Genomic DNA, 21,196 nt, shown 5'->3' on the forward strand with positions numbered 1-21,196 from the left:
CACTTGACCAGTCACGAACCAAGCGTTCTGGCAGTGTACACTCCCGAATGGGCCCTCAAGATAGCGTATACTCAATTCTTTGTGCGCGGAGGAGCGTGTACTCAGGTTAAGCCCACGGACGAGCATACATTCACTGTTGGGGCCAGACTTCGATAATCAAAATGAGCAACCTTCTAGGCGAAATGTTCATTTGCGGCTAAGCCTACCAGGGGCATCCTCTACCTCACACCGAAGTAGGCAACACGACGGAACAAATGCACCGTAGTCGTGAAATAGACGAGCTAAGCATATGAAAGAGAAGCCTAGACCATCATGTCACGATCGGGTGCAGTGGAGCTTAGAGGAAAATTTAGGAAGAAGTTGAGAGGCTCCTAACTGAATGATTACGCGACTTCCAGCGCAACAAAGCTACTAACAAGGCACTCCAACAAGACATGACCAACATAAGCGAGTCACCTTTCATTGACAAGATTGAGCAAACGGAACTATCCCATATAGATTGTCAGATACAAATATTACTTATGTTCTAACAAACACAGCAGCTTAACCTAATGGCGTGCAGGGGGCAGATGAGTATCAAAATGACATATCAGCCTAACCACCAAGAATCGGGGGCAGGTCTTGTTCTCAACACTCTAGACAATACAGTACTGAAGCAGCACATCATTAGTAACCGAGCATCATGGACCTAGTGGTCCAATTCCTCCTGCTGCGCATAACCTGGCCCTAGCTAGACCCAACTCTGTGCTCACAACCGTGCCTACCTACTTCATGGTTCCCAACAACTTTTGATTTGTCACCATGGCTTTTAACTATGCCTATCTTGAGATGTGGCTCGCGCCTACCAAGCCCATGACACTCCAAACTTCAAAGCATCCAATGACGGAGTAGAAGAAAATGTTTTATTAGCACCCCTGCTAGCGAATGACTTAGCGGTGAAAAAGCATGCAATCTATTCAGATTCTCAGCTGATCACCAACCAAGCCTCAAAAGCGCACACGACGAAACATCTAATGATAGTGCTGAAGAAAGTCTGGCAGCAGCTTACCACGCTTCCTACGTGCACATTTACACTGGTTCTATAAGCAGTTCGAAGTCTCAAGCAGATTGCCGAACAAGACCTCACAGGTTGAGGATTATTTCAGTTGTCTAGTAGTCCAATTTTCCTCAGCTGCGCTCATAATAACTTCTATGCTCTCTAGTGTGAGAGGGTAAACTAATTCCCCGACACCCATATGGGTCTACTCTCCAATACAAGAAGATAAACTAATTGTTTTCCAGTGCAAAAGGGTAAACTAATTCCCTGACACCCATCTGGGTTTGCTCTTTAGTGTAAGAAGATAAACTAATTGCTCTCCAGTGCGAGAGGGTAAACTAATTCCCCGACACCCATCTAGGTATGCTCTCCAATGCAAGAGGATAAACTAATTACTCTCTAGTGCGAGAAGGCCACACAACTCAAAAAATTGAATACTCGAAGACCAGCAAAGTAGTAAATGGTTAGGGGGCAGCAGCCACTTCGCACTCAACAGTTCACTCATCTGACACTTCATCCTTAGCAGCTCCATCCTTGATTGCTCCATCTACAGCAACTAAGAATTCAAATTCAAGCATTTTCCTCATTCTTGGCAAGCAGCCTAGACGTGGTAGCCCAAACCATGGCCCATGCCACGCCACTTCCTTGGCCCATGCCGAGCCAGCCCTTGGCTTTAGTCAAGCTAAGCAACACAAGTTGTGGCCCTTGCCACACCATCTCCTAAACTCATGCCAAACCGACTTCTGGCCCCTGCCAGCCGACGTGCCGCACCACCCCGACAACTGCCTCGTGGCAGCATCACCCAAGAAGAAGACAAAGAAAATTAAGTTTTTTACATTGGTGCAGAGAAGACAAAGAAATCAACGAAAGACGGTTCTTTGCACGGGCAAGCAAACAAGAGTGCTAGGGAAGGGGGAGCAAATATCCTCTAGCTTTCTCTGTTTCTTGTAGGGATAAATAATTGCTCTTCGAAGTTGATTTAATCCCCTACTTAAGGTAGGCTTAAATAGGCTTTAAAGGCGATTTATTTCCCTTTCATAGAAGAATCTAATTCCATGTCCAAGTGGGAATTAGCATCAAAGTTGGAGATCTTTACACCTGCTGCACTTTCCTGCGAGCAGCCCATCAAGTGTCAGGGCATTTTTGGAGCAAAAAATAATCAAGAAAATTATGGAGGCAACACATGTTCTTTCGGGTGAAAATGACAAAATTACCCTCAAGCCGCACCGGGATTCCCATGCGCATGTAATGGACAATAACGACTCAATCAAAGAAGAGTCAAAGGTGATCAAAATGGTATTTATTCAACCCTCTCATTACTCCTCATCAAATCCTCACTCAAAAGGTAACTCCCAATTTTCCTATTCAATTTGGGATTAATTGCCAAGTTAATTGCAAGATATTATTTCACATAATATCATACAATTACACCCATAATTTGACCATATGTGGCCGGCCCCTATTCTCCAAATAGGGTTGGTCACTCCCCTATAAATAGCCATGTTTTCCCACTAAAATGCAAGGCCATTCTCTCCTAAAAAAATTCCTTAACATTTTCTCTCTCAAATTCTAACTTTGGCATCGGAGATTCTTCGGCCAAAGGCCCCTCCCTCCAATTCATCGTGGGCGCGTGAGGCTTTTGGCCTTAATCTTAGGTGTTATTATTTTGCAAGTGCATTTTCATCAAAGGAGAAAACAGCGAAAATTTGCATCCACAGTAAATTTCTTGCTGCTTTTTTATAGCCATATCGATTGAATGCGATATTTCCCAACTTTAATTCTTCTTTTCTAAAATTTGAAACATTTTAGTTTCTTCATCGTGCTTTGTTGGAATTGACCAATATCTTGTCCTACATCATACTCCTCCACTTGAAAGGAACTCGACCTGTGTTTGTCTGCAAACGATCTTGATAACTAGTAGACAACTCCCTTGTTAAGCAAATAAATTCTTTAACTCAAGAAGCAAAAATTTCAGTGTACTTAGGTGGAATAATCATGAAGTTAATTCCATACAAATTAAAATATGCCAAAAATAACCAAAATATTTTTCCTTTCTCAATTTTCTTGTTTGGTCAACAATGAAAATTTAACTCCAATTTATTAGATTGATGATTCTCCAAGATCATAACAGTTTCCGAATCACTCATACTTTAAATTTCTTGAGCCTCCACTTATGAAAGGTCTTCTTCAATGAGACTGTCAACAAGCAAAATTTCTTGTTCTTTTTCTTCCACCTTGGACATCCACCGTTTTTTGGCATATAATGAAATATTAGTCTCCGTCATTTTAGCTTGTTTTCTAATAGTTGCTTGATCTGTCTTTTCCAGTTACAATTTGTAGAAATCAGAAAAAATTTCTTACCACTTAGTCGCTTCAACCAATACCAAGTTTGAATGGGAATTTTTCCTTGTTGTCGCCTAAACTCTTGCAATTGATCACACAATAAACGCATATCACCTTGTTGTCGTTTACTATTTTTGTTTTAAGATTTATACACTTTTTATCATGGTCTCTTAGGGAAAAAAAATTTAAACAAAATTGTGAAGTCCTTTACACTCGAGGCAAAGAAAATAATTTAGACCGAACCAATCCCAGTCATGGCACAATCTCTTGGTCCATAAATTGATTAAATGCACAAAACACAATCTAGCACTCAATCACTCTATCTGTTGGAAGCATCAAATAATAAAACGCTTGCCTTTTCTCTCAAGCCCTTTTTTTTTTTTTTTTTTTTTTTTTTTTTTTTTTTTTTTTTGGGAAACATCTCAACCCTTTTTTTAGCACTGTGAGCAAAAACGGATTCAGGGAAAATAGTTCATAGAGTAGACCTCATAAGCTGCATATTTTGGCATCCAACATAATTTTTGGCACATTTTGCACATCTGTCTGTCCAAGGCTAAGCGGTGTAAGGAATCCAAGGATCTTTCTACCTAGTATTAATTCTTATTTTTTTTAATTGATGGATCTTTTAGTATTTCACATTGATAATCCTTATGTATTGGAATCACCTAAGCCCTCTAACACAGATTGGATACCGAACGAATTAACAATAAGTACAAAACTGATACTTAATTCTTGTATGTGGTGATATTCTTTAAAAAGCAGATACAGTCAGCAGATAATCATTTTGAATGTTTAAGAAGTATACTTTACACAGTCAAGGAGTATAAAGAATTAGGTAATTTAGCCAAATGTCAATAAAAAATTTACTATTAAGCCATATATCAATGACATATTTTTGTTTTGAACTTAATCAATGATATATTTGTATTAATTAGACATAGGTCAATGATGAATGCCACATAGGCTTTAAGTCATTATAAATAGTTAGAATTTGAATATTTTATTATTCACTCTCTCTTTCTCTCTCTATAAACGTTATATGGGCTTAAACTATTATAAATATAGATTTAGATCATCTCTTGATCAATTTGTGGAGATCTTCTGGGCCGATGGATCTCATTCATTGATACAAATCCAACGGCCAAAATCTCTTATCCTTCTCTTTCTCCCTCACTTCGAAGCTCTCAACCTTGAACCACCAACTCCTCAAATTCCAAATTAAATTCAACCCTACCTCAAAATCAACTCCACCACTGCCACAACTCACCCAACCCATAACCACCAATTGCAAGTCCGTCACCTTACCATCTCCAAAATCAGCCCCACCACCACCACATCCCACGGTTGCAAGTCCCTTGACCTTAAAATCTCAACCGATGTTAATGAAACAACAAAGAGAGGGGTCGTCCAAACCAATGTCTTTTGGTTGTAGAGATCTTTTTCATATATGGAAGAATAAGAGTGAGAGAAATCTCAAAGATGAAGAAGAAGAAAAAGAAGACAAATAAAAAACTAAAACAGTAAGGGATAGTGAAAAAATAAATCAGACTTAGAGCACAGATGACATGCAATTGAATTTGGGGTTTGTTAACAACGATGGGGTGTGGGGTGCGAGGGAGAAATAGGAGTTGAGGGGGAAGAGAGGCAGGGGAAGAGGATATGGTCGTTGGATTTCTATTCCTATAGAATTGATCTTGAGAGGATTTAAATCCAATAAATAGTTAGAATATGTATATTCTATCACTGTCTCTCGCCCTACGTTTACATGAAAGAGTCTACTCAAGTAAAAAAAAAAAGGGAACCAGAAAACGGACACTGCATTGCAATGTTCGAATCCAAATGTAAAAAACAGAACCAAGTAACGGACACTGCATTGTAGTGTTTGAATCCAATTGTAAAAAAAAAAAAAATAGAACCAAAAAACGGACACTGCATTGTAGTGTTTGAATCCAATTGTAAAAAAAAAAAAAAAAATAGAACCAAAAAACGGACACTGCATTACAGTGTCTGAATCTAAATGTAAAAAACAAAGATAGGAAACGGACATTGCATTACAGTGTCTGAATCTAAATGTAAAATTGGGAGTCGCGTGAGGTGTGAAGTGTAGGAGACATGTGAGTGATGGAAAAAATAGAACTAGGAAACAAACACTGCAACGCAATGTCTGAATCCAAATGCACAAAGGAACATGTAGGAGGCGTGTGAGTGATGAAAAAAACGAAACCAATAAATGGACGCTGCAACTCAGTGTCTGAATCTAAATGTAAAAAATAGAATCAGGAAACAAACACTGCATTGTCTGATCCATACTGACTTATTCCAAATATAAAACTATAAGAAAGAGAGTGTTAGTTGAAGTGGATGCCAACTGTAGTTGCAGATTTTGTAATTTTTATTTATTTTAAATGCATTTAAGTATCACAATACATGATTGACCTATTTATAATTAACATAACTATTGTTGATCTATTATTAATATTTTAACTTCTTACTGATTTTTCACAAAATCACCCTAAAAAATTTCATAATTTAACATAAAAATTCCCGCTGTTTCAGGCAAGTCAAAGTATCCAAAAAAAAAAAGAACCAAACAAACAAAGACTTAATGCATGTTCTCTATATATATCTAACAAAAGGATCTAACTTTTTCAAACCAAGAGAAAGAAAAAGAAGATGAATAACAAGATGTTTTCAGGTTCTTTTTTCTTGATCTTGATCATTTTTGCTACGAACTGGTTGAGCACTGAAGCCCAGAAATGCAATCCTAGTGGCCAACTTAGGGGGAAAGAGCCTCCTCCAGGACAATGTAACCAAGGCAATGACTCCGAGTGCTGCAAAAAAGGCAAGCTTTACCCCACCTACACGTGCTCACCTCAGGTGTCTAAGAAAACGAAAGCAACCTTGACCATCAACAGCTTTCAAAAGGGTGGTGATGGTGGCAGTCCATCAGCATGTGACAACAGGTTCCACTCGGATAAGACTCCTGTTGTGGCATTGTCGACGGGCTGGTACAACAAGGGGAGCCGGTGTTTAGGCCATATTACCATCCATGGTAATGGAAGGAGTGTCAAAGCGATGGTTGTCGACGAGTGCGACTCCACAGTAGGATGTGATGCAGAGCACGATTACCAGCCTCCGTGTGCTAACAATTTGGTTGACGCCTCTAAAGCTGTTTGGAAGGCCTTGGGAGTGTCAGAAAGTGACCCAAAATGGGGTTTTATGGATATATTCTGGTCTGATGCGTAATTGAGTGGTTTCCTCCAGTTTTCCAATAAAAATTAGTGTGAAAGGTTCAATGCTTTTGTTGGCCTAGCTCATACCTAATGCTGCTACTGTGTTAAAAAGTGTGAAGCTGTACAACATGTTGTACTATCATCATCTCTCCTGTTTCTTCTTTCGTAGTATTCCAAGTTTTTGGGGGGATAAAGTTCACTTGAAATAGTGAAATGAGTAATCTTCTTTTGTCATATATTTGACATTGTATTTTTGTCTCTCTTTTTGGTGTCAATTGGATATTATTTTGTTAAACTATCAAATTTAACAATATGCATTAATAGTCTAAATAACCAATCGTTTTTAATTTGACAGTATGACAATATATAATCTCAACATGACATTAATATTCAATGTCTGAATTATAACCAGACATCATCCACGTTTAAATCTTATTTTGCATCTATATTTAGTCCCAAGTTTAATTAGAAGCCCTCTCAAGATCCAAAAAGATTTTCTTTCTAGCTATTTCTTTAGTCCATATCGTTTACTTTTAGTATCTTTTTGGGTAAATGACAAAAAACTACCTCAACTATGGGTTTGATGACACTTTCATACCTCATATGTTAAAAATGACAATGTCAAACCTCATCTTACTAATTTGTGCCAATATCAGACCTCCGTCAGTTTTTCTGTTACTATTTCTGTTAAATGCTGACGTGGCCAGAGATGGGACCCACTCACTAGTCCAACTGGATTAAAAAAAATAAAATATATTTTTCATAATTAAATATTCAAAAATTAAAAAACTAAACTAATAAAAAAGGCCTAGGGATGCGGGCCTTCCTTTCTTCCGCCCGCACCAACCCTTCTTTCTCTCTTCTCTTTATCTTCTCCCGCATCTCTCTCCCACTCTAACTCCCTCTTCTCTCTGCAACCACCGGCGCCGAGGAGGAGAGCAGCGGAGAGAGGGAGGAGAAGAAGGGTCTAAAGGCGAAGAAAGTGGAGGTGGGAAGGAGATGAGGGTTTTGACGATCGAGAGGAGGTGGAAATCGAGAGGTCGAGAGGAAGAGAGAGGTCGGAGGAGGGACTAGGTGGAGAGAAGGTAGGAGGGTGATGGGTGTGTAGGAGGGGAAGGGGATCTGGGTGTGGGTTTGGTAATTTTTTTTTTTTTGGTGTGGGATTTAGGTGTGGGCTTGGTTTTTTTGGTTTCTTCAGTGGGGTGGTGAAGATGGACGAAGAGAGGCGACGGTGGGGTGGTGAAGGAAGGTTGGATATGGAGGGACTAGGGGAGGGATGGATTGCATTGGGAGGTGGTGGTGAGGGAAGGATGAGTGCAAGTGGGGAGAGGGACGAAGAAGAGAGACCGCATCCCAGAAAGAGGAGAAAGAAATGAGAGAGAAGGGTGGTGGAGAAAGGTTGGGGGGATGGTGAAGGGTTTGGTGGCTATCGAAGGGAAGAAGAAAAAGGGTTGGTGTGCATGGAAGGGAAGGCCGGATCCCTTAGGCCATTTTTTAGATTTTTTAGTTTTTTAATTTTTGAATATTTAATTATTAAAAATATATTTTATTATTTTTTAATCAAGTTGCATTAGTGAGTGAGTTCCATCTCTGACCACGTCAGCATTTAATAGAAAAAGTAACAGAAAAACTGACGGAGGTCTGACATTGGCACAAATTCGTAAGATGAGGTATGACATTGTTATTTTTAAAAGATGAAGTATGAAAGTGTCGTCAGAACAATAATTGAGGTAGTTTTTTCTATTGTAAATAATCAGATATTGAATTAACCAAGAAATATAGAAGAAACAATAAATACTTCATTTGTATGGCGGTTATAACTAGTAGATTTCTTGTTGCATTTTCTATAGCCATATCGATTGAATGCGATATTTTTCAGCTTTAATTTTTGTTTTCCAAAATTTGTAACATTTTATTTTCTTCATCATGCTTTGTTTGAATTGACCAATATCTTGTCCTACATCATACTCTTCCACTTGAAAGGAACTCGACCCGTGTTTGTCTTTAAATGATCTTGATAGCTAGTAGACAACTTCCTTGTTAAGCAAATAAATTCTTTAACTCGAGAAGTAGAAATTTCAGTGTACTTAATTAGGTGGAATAATCATGAAGTTAATTCCATACAAAATTAAAGTATGCCAAAATAACCAAAATATTTTTTGTCACACCCCGACCCGCGAATAAAGACTATTCACAAGTTAGGGCGTGAGCCATATCTTAGCTATAGAAATAAATTCTACAACCAAGACATGGTAGAAAAATTAAAATTAAATTATTTGGAGCTGATTACACAATACATGCTATAAAACTAGTTAACAACTTTTACATAGTAATCGCTTGAGTTTACTACATAAATTTTTTGAATACGCAGTGGTATAAATATAGTGCACAAATTACTCACAACAAAAAGTACCAACAATAGAATAATTAAATTGTAACAACTCTTTCGAATGCCTGAAATATATGCAAATGAGATGGATGAATATACTGTAACGACCCGTCTCAAAAAAATACAGTTTTTATAATTTTAAAATGTGAAATTTCGAAAATGCCCTTAAAGGCAAATGCATTGACTTTTTTTGACCCCTTGTCGAGTCACGTAAGATCCATTTTCTTGGCGTATCTTCGTAGTACTCGTTGCTACGAACGCGTGGGCGCAAACGGAATGTCATTTGGAGTTATAACGAAGGATTATTAACGAATGAAGTCGAGGGCAAAATTGTAAATGTATTATTTTCTAGAATGCTCCAGATTTTTGGAGCAAAATCTAGAAAGCCACGTGTGTGGCCCAGATTAAAAGGGAAGAAAAGTTGGGCAGTGGAGATGGAAGATAAAGGAGAGAAAGGAGGGAGGAACCAAACCAATTAAGAAAGGAATAAAAGGAGGAGAACCAATGGGAAAATAGGAAAGAAGGAAAAAGGAGGGAAGAGGAGAAGGAGGGGAACCGAACCGGTTTCCCCTTGACTCGTGACCCGATGGTGACCAGTGAGTTTCTCCGACGAAATTCATCATTTTTTCAACAAATTGAGCCGATCTACCACTCCGAATCATCATCTCGACCCTTCCTCTACCATTTACATACCAAATTCAAAGAGACTGGCTTCGGGATTGTGGAGAAATGCACTGGTGGGTGCAAGGGGCTTCGGGGCGGCGATCCCTCAAATCCGAAGGTAATCTTGTCAACCACCACCACCAAAAAAAGCTTCCCTTAACCGTAGGAACAAAGTCCATGCATTGGTTGGGGCGTTGGAGTTGTTTTGGAGTCGAATTAAGAACACCCAAATTCAAGGGTTTCCGGCGAGTTCGTGGCGATTTGAGACTTTTCCCTGCCAAATTGGCCTTAGTCACAGGTATGAAATTTTCTCTACTCAATGAGATCTTCATTTCTTCGAGAATTTTTAGAAATATTTGATTTTTCTAGCGAGTCAAGACGGCTGACCGCCGTGTACGCGGTGCGTAGGCCAAGACCCCTTCTGACCCTCCTAGGATAAATTTGATACCTCAATTTTATATGTAAGGTCCGGTTGATGAAATATCATTGTTCAAACATAGTTTTATTAGCAATCGCCACTTGATCTTTATATGAATTGACGATCCAACCGTTAGACCATCACCAAACTTTAATACATTATAGTACGTAATATTTGAGGACAATAGGAACTTACAGATCGGGAATCCGACGTACAGATCTTCCCATTGGATTTGTAAGCTCGTAAAATAAAACGTCAGCCGCCACTTAATTTTAGCAATTGGCAAAGATCCGACCGTTGAATCATTCCAAAACTTTAGGATGTTGTTCTAGAAACATAATGTGGATCTTGGGAAGTTACGGATCGGAAATCTGAGATACGGATCTTCCCAATTGAGTTACGTAGGGTTGTGGACCTTACCGTTAATCTTTGACCGACGGTTGACTTTTGGTCAATGGGTCTCAAATCATTCTAGAATGTCCTTGAGGATGTGTTTTATGTAAGTTACGTGTTCTATTGATAAGAATTCTGAGACATGATTTAATAATTGTTCTAGGCGCCGGTCGTTTGTGACGCCTCTGTATTCGTGTTAGTGAGTTGTAGCGCAGACCTCAGGTGAGTGGGCATTTGTTTTCTATACACACACACACACACACACACACTTACAGTTTCCATAAACATTTTTATATGGAATTATGCTTTGCTTGCCGTGTCACAAATGAGTTACATTTTAAGTATTGCATTATTATAAATCGTGAATTATATCGTTTGATGCTGCGGAGGCTCAGGTAAGCTTCAGGTGAGTATATTGTGATGGTATTGGTTGCATGGCACATTGTTATACATTGATGCAATTAGAGCTCATCATTGCTGCACCCCGGTGTTAGTGCTCCTGCCCGAGGCCAGGGCACAGTCCTTCATATGATGTTCACCTCCTGCACCTCACTCTCACCTTGGATCCAAGTTTGGTGCCAGACCTGTCGTACAGACCACAATAGGTGGTTCTGACTTGTAGGTGACCCACGATTATTCGCACAACCTTCATGTGATCGTAGCACTTGAGCGTACATATTTATGCCCAGCCCTGTCGTAAAAACCACAATAGGTGGTTCTAACACATGTGCTAGCATATATTGATGAGATATAGATCCAGTCGTACATGTCACATTAGGTGACTCCAACTAGCATATTATTTTATATTGATTTCACCTAGCTTACATCTTTTAGTGCGGAAACGTTATGGCATGGCATACTTCAGTTTTTACTGGCCTTGTGCATTGGTATTCGTATGTATATACGTAGTCTTATTTTCTAAAAACTATACAATTTTTATAGTAATAAAAACTATACGATTTTTATAGTAAGGGGTTATTACTTTCAGAAAAGAGAAATGTGTTTTCTAAAGCTTTGTTTTTGCCCACTCACCCTTCTGTTTTTCTCCCCTCCAGGTTTTAGTAGCTGAGCTTCTATATCGACGAGGATTCTTAGCATATCTCAATATAGGTGGCTACTTATGATGGTATAATCCTTATCTTACCTTACTGTACTTTACTTATGCTCTGTAATCACATGTGAAATGGGTTCATTCCCGCTCACAGCACACTCTTATAATTAGGCACTTTTAGGTTTAAATTTATTCACATTTTCCACATCACTACACTTTATGGCTTCATCACCTTTTAGGAGTCGGCCAACATAGCTCGATCCAGGTGTCGGACAAAACAGCTCGATTCGGCCACATTAGACATAAAATGTGTTCCAATAACATGGCAACAAGTGTTGTCCTAATCATTAGCAATGAAATGTGGTCCAATAGAAAAACAACAAATTTTAAGCTAATCCTTAGCCCTAATATGTGTTCCAATAGAAACACATCAAATGTGAAGTTAATCATTGACAATGGTATGTATTCAAATGGCAAAGAGACATGTGTTAAGTTAATCATGAACTAATGAATATAATGCATGATGGATGCAAGCATCAAAGGCCACGTAAAGGTTTATCTCAAGGTAAGCTTGTTGGATCAAAACACATAGTAAGTCTACAAAGAAATAGGCTAGCCAAATGGTGATGTAATAAAAGATCCAATCAATGAAAAGCCTAGCAAAACAATCTAATCTACGTGAAGCTACCAACTTAATGCATATTGCATTACAATTTATAAAGAGATGCTAATTAGTATAACCATCTCCAATTGGAAAAATTTAAGTATAAAAGTACTTGCTAGACAAAAATATATTCTTGTAGTGAAATCATTGCATAAAATCATACGATTTTTCTACTCAATAAAATCATTGCATAAAAATATATTTTTGTAGTGAAAGAATCTCTACTAACTTATATGCCAAAAATACGAGTTTTTTGTTCTCATAGCGTATATAAAGAAACTCAATAAAATCATTGCATAAAAATAATTATTTATACGCGCGCGCGCGCACACACACATATATATATATATATAGTCATTTTTTTTATACAGGGTATTACATTTTTCCTTTCTCAAATTTCTTGTTTGGTCAACAATGGAATTTAACTCCAATTTATTAGATTGATGATTCTCCAAAGTCATAATAGTTTCCAAATCACTCATACCTTGAATTTCTTGAGCCCCACTTGTGAGAGGTCTTCTTCAATGAGACTATCAACAAGCAAAATTTCTTGTTCTTTTTCTTTCACCTTGACATCCACCATTTTTTTGGCATGATGAAATATTCGTCTCCATCATTTTAGCTTCTTTTCTAATAGTTGCTTGATCCATCTTTTCCAAATACAATTTGTAGAAATCGGGAAAAAAAAAATTGCTTAATAATTAGTCGCTTCAACCAACATCAAGTTTGAATAGGATTTTTCCTTCTTGTTACTTAAACTCTTGCATTTCATCACACAATAAACGGAAATCACCTTCTTGTCGTTTACTATTTTGGTTTTATGATTTGTACACTTTTTATCCATGGAATGTTTGAAACCAGTTGTAATTCATTTCGCCTTTCGCTTCTCTTTGGTAAAAAAAAAAAAAAAAAAAAAAAAAAAATTGAACAAAAATTGTGAAATCCTTTGCACTTGAGGCAAAGAAAAGAATTTAGACTGAACCAATCTCACTCATGGCACAGTCTTTTGGTACATAAATTGATTAAATGCACAAAACATACACACTAACACTCAATCACTCTGTATGTTGAAATCATCAAATAATAGAACGCTCACTTGCGCCTTTTCTCTCAAGCCTTGTTTTAGTACTGTGAGCAAAAAATGGATTCAGGGATAATAGTTCATCGAGGAGACCTCATAAGCTGCATATTTTGGCATCCAACATAATTTTTGGCACATTTTGCACATCTGTCTGTCCAAGGTTAAGCGGTGCAAGGAATCCAAGGATCCTTCTACCTAGTTTTTTTTTTTTTTTTTTTTTTTTTAATGGATGGATCTTTTAGTATTTCACATTGATAATCCTTATGTATTGGAATCACCTAAGCCCTCTCACACAGCTTGGATACCGAACGAACTAACAATAAGTACAAAGCTGAAACTTAATTCTTGTATGTGGTGATATTCTTTAGAAAGTAAAGACTGTGCAGATAATCATTTTGAATGTTTAAGACAGTATACTTTACAAAGTCAAAGAGTAAAAAATTCATAATTTAACATAAAAATCCCCGCTGTTTGAGGCACTTCAAAGTATCCAAGAAAAAAAAATAAATAAATAAAACCAAACAAACACACACTTCATGCATGTTCTCTATATATATCCAACAAAAGGATCCGACTTCTTCAAACCAACGTAAACCAAGGCAAGAGAAAGAAAGAGAAGATGAATAACAAGATGTTTTCAGGTTCTTTTTTTCTTCATCTTAATCATTCTTGCTACGAACTGGTTGAGCATTGAAGCTCAAAAATGCAAGCCTAGTGGCAAGCTTAGGGGGAAAGAGCCTCCTCTAGGACAATGTAACCAAGGGAAAGACTCCGAGTGCTGCCAAAAAGGCAAGCTTTACCCCACCTACACGTGCTCACCTCAGGTGTCTAAGAAAACGAAAGCAACCTTGACCATCAACAGCTTTCAAAAGGGTGGTGATGGTGGCAGTCCATCAGCATGTGACAATAAGTTCCACTCGGATAAGACTCCTGTTGTGGCATTGTCGACGGGCTGGTACAACAAAGGGAGCCGGTGTTTAGGCCATATTACCATCCATGGTAATGGAAGGAGTGTCAAAGCGATGGTTGTCGACGAGTGCGACTCCACTGTAGGATGTGATGCAGAGCACGATTACCAGCCTCCGTGTGCTAACAATTTGGTTGACGCCTCTAAAGCTGTTTGGAAGGCCTTGGGAGTGTCAGAAAGTGACCCAAAATGGGGTTTTATGGATATATTCTGGTCTGATGCGTAATTGAGTGGTTTCCTCCATTTTTCCAATAAAAATTAGTGTGAAAGGTTCAATGCTTTTGTTGGGCTAGCTCATGCCTAATACTGCGACTCTGTCAAGAGTGTGAAGCTGTACAACATGTTGTACTATCATCATCTCTCTTGTTTCTTCTTTCCTATTTCCAAGTTTATGGGGAATAAAGTTCACTTGAATTAGTGAAATGAGTAAACTTCTTTTGTCATATAATTGACATTGTATGTTTGTCTTTCTCTTTCTGGTGTCTTATTTTGTTAAACTGTCAATTTAACACTATGCATTAATTCAAACAATAGTCCAAATAACCAATCGTTTTTAATTTGACAGTATGATATAATAATCAACATGACATTAATATTCAACGTCTGAATTACAAGAAGACGTTATCATCACGTGTAAATCTTATTTTGCATCTATATTTAGTCCTAAGTTTAATTAGAAGCCCTCTCAAGATCCAAAAGGATTTTCTTTCTGGCTATTTCTTTAGTTGATATATTTTAGTATCTTTTTTAGCTGTACATCATCAGATATTTGAATCAACAAAGAAATACAGAAGAAACCATAAATACATGAATTGTATGATGGTGATAAAATAAAAACAGAGAAGCTTTTCGATGTTTTCGTTACTGTCTGCCGATCATCAGATAGTGTTTATGATAAATTTTAATTCATTTACCTCACTAATTGTATTACAAAACACCACGTGTTTGAAGCAGTATACTCTATCTGAAGAGAAGATTACAAACATGTCATAATTTGACATGAAAAAACAGCTGTTTCAGACGGTATTAGGCATCAGAAGGAAGATTGAAGAAGATCACGAAGGCTTAGATTTATATCTGCAGGTGATTTTCTCTTCATCTTACTCGTTCTTGTAACAAACTGTTTGAGCATCGAAGCTCATACATGCAACCCTACTGGAAATATTACGGGGGGGAAAAGCCTCCCCCAGGACAATACAACCAAGAGAATGACTTTGACGGCTACAAGAAAGGAAAGGTTCATGTGTTTGTAAGATATTTGTCATGTTATATTGTTAGTTTCATTCAAACAACAGTGACATAAACTAATAGTTTTATGTCGACAAGTCCAACAACATAACATACAATTATGTCTGGCAAAAGAACATTTTCATTCTTATATGTCGAAAAGAAAAGAAAATGACTGGAAGCCAAGCCACTGATGCTTAACCTGTTCATCAATCTTTGAATGTCAAGCTTCCTTAATAGCTTTGATAAAGTTAGGAGGTTTGATTTAACCATTTATAGATGCTTGAAAATGCAGAACAAAACACCAATACTTCTAACCATGATTACAACAGTTTGCACACATCTGTGTACACTTCAATGATTGACAATAAACATTAAACAGAACACCAGCAGATACGTCTTACGATTTACAAGTACTGCTATGAAAATCCAAAACCGGATACATTGGCAGGACAAACTTTACCACATCCAAGTAGACCTATTACAACATACTATCCGTTCTTGCTGGCAGCCTTCTGAAGAAGTTAATCGGGGCTGATGGCATCTTACCCCTGAACCTCGGGTGCCTCATGAGGTAAACGCCACCGAGAAGAACCAGGACCTGAAAAGGGGTCACGTATAACACAATAGCAGCCACGAGACAGAAAGTAATGTATAAAGTAGTGGCACGAGGATCGCGCCAACTGAGAAGTGCCTGAAGCCTCTCCCCTTGGGTTGCAACATCACCCACCACGGTTTGAATTCTTCCAGCAACACTCCTCAAGCGGTCATACCTCATTCGAACTATATCTGAACCCCGTGATGTTGGGAATGTGTCAAATTCCTCATCAAGCTCGTCAGGGTGCACAGCATCTGCATATGAGATTCTTGTGTTCATGTGAGGAGGGTACCTTGGGCGGTACCGCCAGTTCCAAATCCCTATCAGAAACATGTATAGGAACACAGTCGGTAAAATCAGTTCTGGGAAGCACACGAGCATCACGAACAGAACATGTACCAGTACTGTTGTGATGGGGTTTTTCCATTTGCAGACTTCTCCAAACCATTTTGCAACAGCAAACAACCCTGAAAAAACTGACATCAGTCTGAAAAAGTTTGCCTTGCTGCGCCTCATGCTCCAAAGATGAGAGTCTGCATCCGACATGTATTCTACTACTTCCTTCCTGAGAGGTGGTTCTGCCCGACTAAGACGAGCTGCCACTATGTTGACAGCTTGATGACGTAACATATCTTGCTGCATCACACTCAATGGCCTTGCATAATGCATCTTTGGCAAAAGGGGTTTCGAGTATTTAAACATCATGTTAACGAATGATGTGCATGAAAATCTGATTGCAAGATGCAATTCACCCATCTTTTTTACACCTGAAGGATGAAGGACTAGTAATGGGTAATTGTGTGTGTAGACACGGCCAGTCTCAAGGGTAGAGATTCGAATCCGGACCTTGCCAATTTTCACATCCCTGCCACTGCCATTTGTATTACCAATCTGACTGTTATCAAAAACCCCCACAGTGAGAACCGTGGCAGGATCATAAACCTCCCAAGTGTACTGCTCATTGTATTTTGGGCTCACGCTGTTATTTATAGTTCGAGTACGAACCCATTTGTGCCCATACTTTGCTACACAATATGTGTCTGATACACCCTTCCCATCCCTTGTTTTCATCGGGTGTAGCCCTTCAGCATTTAGAATTCCGAGCTCCAACATACCAATATGTGACTTCCACAGCTGCTTAGCAGTAGGTCGAAGGTCGCTGCTGTAGTGAGTTGACTCATCAAGCACGTGGTACCCTCCATCAAGGCAAACACGGAGATGGATTCTACTGGAAAACTTATCTTTATCTTTCTTCCGCTGCTCCCCCTCCATGGCATCTGACATATGCTTTTCAAGGTTATACCACCGGCCACGAATTAATCGATCATCAGCACGCCTCTCAACAGTGTTCAATGGTATAACAACCCTTCCTAGGATCTCGTCTTTGCTTGCACCTACGCGATCTTCAACTGAAATGACCAGATGATCGTCAAAGGGTTCAGCAGCAACAAACATCAGGTCCTCGTTCCACATTGGGTTCATAGCTCGAGATTGAACTGGTTTTGTCTTTAAAACCTGATTACCGATCTGTACTTTTGCATATGCATCTGGAAAGCGGGACCTGTCAGATGGAACCAAGTCCTGTGCCTCAATCACATTTACTCGAACATACCATAGTCTTGGTGAATGGTAAACTTTTGAACGGATGTGTCCATAAGCAACCGAAGAACCATCATCAGGACCAATTGCATCAGAATGCCAGGCCTCTGGAAAAGCCTCATCAGCTTGTGTGCCAATCCATACAGCAAGCATCAGCTCTCCTTTGTCCTTCCTCCCATCCTTATCTGCAAGCCGATACCATTCTGGAGCCAATGGGCTGTCTGGTGGAAATCGACGAGGAACTTCATGGATCTCAAACCGCACAAACCCAACAAAGTCATCTTTCAAAAGATCCTTGTCTTTGACTACAACGTCCAAAACAGATGATTGCAGATTATCCTTTGCAAAAGCAAATACCTGGTTCCATTCAGGGTTCTGCCTTTTCTCAAAATGCCTTGTAATTCCTTTGTAGTTCCCAACTCTTACTTCAACATATGGGTCAAGGCTACCTGTTATATCCATGTGAGGGAGGTCACGGGCTTTCACAACTCGTACAAACAGGTATTCCATCTTTTCAACAAGGTCATAGGTGCCGGATGGCCTGTCTCCACGTATGACTCGCCCTCCAACAATTCGCCCCCCTCCAAGGTAAGGACTTGTCTCTTTAAGGGAATAATCAGGAGCTTGAGCTGATGAACCTGGGTACATGCTGCGAACAACTGGAGGCTGTGGTTGAGACCTCATTTCCTGCATCCCATAGTTCACCGACTGCATTGCTGCTGAAGGAATATTCTGCTGCTGTGCTACGTTGGGGTTTGGAAGGTGGTGAAATGTACGTCTCGACTCAGATTTGTCATTGGACATCATGTTTGAGATAACATTTGGAACTTGTTGCGAATGTAATTGAACATGTGCAGAGCGTGAATCTCTGTCCAGAGGTGAATCCAGTGCGGGAAGAGGATTTGAGGATCTTATAGACGGGTCATCAGTAACAAAAACTTTTAGACCAAGCTCTCCTTTAACACGTGAGAAAAGGCCTCGCTTCTCCAGAGGGTAGTGCAAAACAACAGCATCAGAATATGGAACAAATGATGTCCCAGTAAGACAAACCTTTCCGAGGAAAGAATTGGAGTTGTCCTTACCACGGTGATATATATAGGCTTCAAGACTGAGGTTAGAGAGATCGTTTGGATCAGAGATGTTGAAGTAGAAGCTCTCGTTCCAAACGGGATTGAGATCTTTTTCTTTTATGGTGGTTCGGAATCTCTGATGATCAAAGCGGAGCTCCACAAATGCATTGGCAGCGCCCTGCCCATCTTTGGGCATAAGGTCATGGGCAGCCACAACCTCCACCCCTAACTTGAGGTTCATTGAACTTTGATAATCGAAGTAATACTGCTGAAAGAAATATATCTAGTTGTTTAACGGAATTGGTAAGACCGATCAGAGTACCTGAGAATGAACCAAAAATGTAACTCAAAATTTACAGATGACACCGCAAATGCCGAAATTAATAGCAAGATAATCACAAAGAACCTGTATATGTGGAACTGTGTAATCATTAAAAAAATACTGGTGTTTGAATGATCAATAAAATTAACGACTGATAATCCCAATTTGCTTAGTACAACTGCAACTAATCACTTGTTTTCTGGAATCTAATTCTATAAAAATCCGTTTACAAATTACAGTCCCTTTTTTCCCTCAGATATTTCAGCAACCAAACAGAACATAAATCTGTTCTAAAGGAAATCAGGTGGTATACGTCTCATTTTATATGTCCCAGAAAATTGATACTCCAAAAGCAATTAAGAAATCAGAAGGGTGATGAGAATCTACAAGTCCTTGTCTTCGACACAAGTAAGATTCTCGCAAACAATCTTCAATGCTTTACCTTCTTATCAAGTACATGATCTGTAATACCAAGATATTCCGAAACCAAAAGAAAAGAAGAAACAAACAGGAAAAAGCCCTACACCTTTCTAAGATTCCAGAGAGTAGAATCTTCCTAAATCATTATTTTTCACTTTCCCCAGAGCATAAATTTCTTGTTCTGTTCTTTGGAATTACTAAAAAAAAAAACTAATTAATTGAAAAGTAAGGTATCCAGGAAGATATGTATATACCATGTCCCCTTATTCAGCTAAAGGAGAAGCAACCTCCATCAAAACACACAGCGCAAACATAATATTTCATCCGATTACACAAAATTTGGAGGGAAATAAGTTGCTGGAGACCCAGATAGAGGAAATATATAATCTGAAATAGGTATATTGAGGAATCAATTATCATGGTAAAAGCTAAAAACTTTCACAAGAAACAAACAGGCATATATTCAAACTTATAACCTGATTTTTTTTTTTTTTTTAACTTGAGGAAGTTATACAAAACCCACCTCCCTTTTGGACCAAACTTCATAAATTTTCTCAATGATCTTAAACCAATTAGCTTTAATAACCATCATTTACCAACCAGAGAAATAGTATATACCATGTCAACTTCTGTCTAATCACAAAGAGAAAAGATTAAGTTTTCCATCCGATTAAACAAAATTGGAGACATGAAAAATTACTGGAGATCAGATACATGAAAGATAAGAAATAACAATCATGGTAAAAGATAAAAACTTTCTTAAGAACAAACAGACATATATCCACACAAACAATCATCTTATTATAAATTTCAAAAAATATTAAAACCCCAGAAGAGATTATCTCAAATTTTCACCAAACTTCAATTCCAAACTCCAAATTTCTCATATTTCCTCAATGGTCAAAACCCCCATCAGTTCAAGTAACCATAATCTACCATCCAACACAAAAGTACCCAACAAAGTACATAACATTAAAAAGAAGCTCACCTTGTTTTTGAGCTTGACAGGCTGAGTTCAGAAGCACACAGATTTTGGGAGACAGATTGAATTGAACCCAAAAACAGAGACGAGAAGGAGGGTACTTATGCACAAACAGAAAACTGAAAAATGGAGGAAAAAAAAAAAGATGACAGAGTTTCTGGGATGGTTCCAAGAGAAAGAGAGTCGTCGAAAACGAGTTAAAAATGGACTTTGATTGGCTATATAGAGAGAGAGAGAGGGTGGGGGGGTCTACTCTGGCATACGACTGAGAGGAGGGTCGTTGTGATTTGTATTTTAGCCGAGGCGCGTTTATGGCAAGAGACCGGAAAGACCAATACTCGTTAAAGACAAGAAGTAACGTAGCACTTGTGCGTTTAAAGGACAATCTCTGCACTCGCCGGTTGCGTGCACCACGTGGCCTCCAACTACAGCGTCTCCTTTTTTTTCATTGAATTTTTGTGTTTTGTTTGACCAACTCACTCGAGCATATATAAATACCCCAGCTAAACGAGGCTAATTTTTTTGTCACTTAGTATTATAGATCAGTAATATTCATTTTTATTTGTAACTAAAATATCATAGGTTTGATTCTTATCAAAAGTAAATTTGAACTACATTAATGTTAACCAATTGTGAGGCTAAGTCCACCTCATCTCTCCTTAGTGTAGATAATATCGTCCAGTGATATTCATTTTTATTTGTAACTGAAATATCATAGGTTTGATTCTTGTCAAAAGCGA

General features: G+C 38.6%; 1 protein-coding gene and 2 pseudogenes across 2 annotated transcripts; 2 read left to right on the plus strand and 1 right to left on the minus strand.

The window, feature by feature from the left end:
- Positions 1–6,052: 6,052 nt before the first annotated feature.
- Positions 6,053–6,625, plus strand: LOC148695844 (kiwellin-1 pseudogene; annotated as a pseudogene).
- A 7,265-nt stretch (positions 6,626–13,890) lies between these two features.
- Positions 13,891–14,539, plus strand: LOC137733404 (kiwellin-1 pseudogene; annotated as a pseudogene).
- A 1,216-nt stretch (positions 14,540–15,755) lies between these two features.
- Positions 15,756–20,780, minus strand: LOC137733872 (FT-interacting protein 7-like). Of its 2 annotated transcripts, XM_088696411.1 has the most exons (3): positions 20,463–20,651; positions 19,581–19,671; positions 15,756–19,054 (listed from the first exon to the last, which is right to left on the minus strand). In XM_088696411.1, exon 3 carries the CDS (start codon positions 18,971–18,973, stop codon positions 15,947–15,949), a length of 3,027 nt encoding a protein of 1,008 aa, XP_088552537.1. In that variant the 5' UTR covers positions 18,974–19,054; positions 19,581–19,671; positions 20,463–20,651; the 3' UTR covers positions 15,756–15,946. The 2 variants fall into 2 exon arrangements, with proteins under 2 accessions (XP_088552537.1, XP_068329173.2); XM_068473072.2 differs by lacking the exon at positions 19,581–19,671 and having other exon boundaries at positions 20,463–20,780.
- Between the last annotated feature and the right edge of the window lie 416 nt (positions 20,781–21,196).

Source organism: Pyrus communis, chromosome 7, assembly GCF_041283825.1.
Source record: "Pyrus communis isolate YQ-2024b chromosome 7, ASM4128382v1, whole genome shotgun sequence".
Classification (NCBI taxonomy): Eukaryota; Viridiplantae; Streptophyta; class Magnoliopsida; order Rosales; family Rosaceae; genus Pyrus; species Pyrus communis.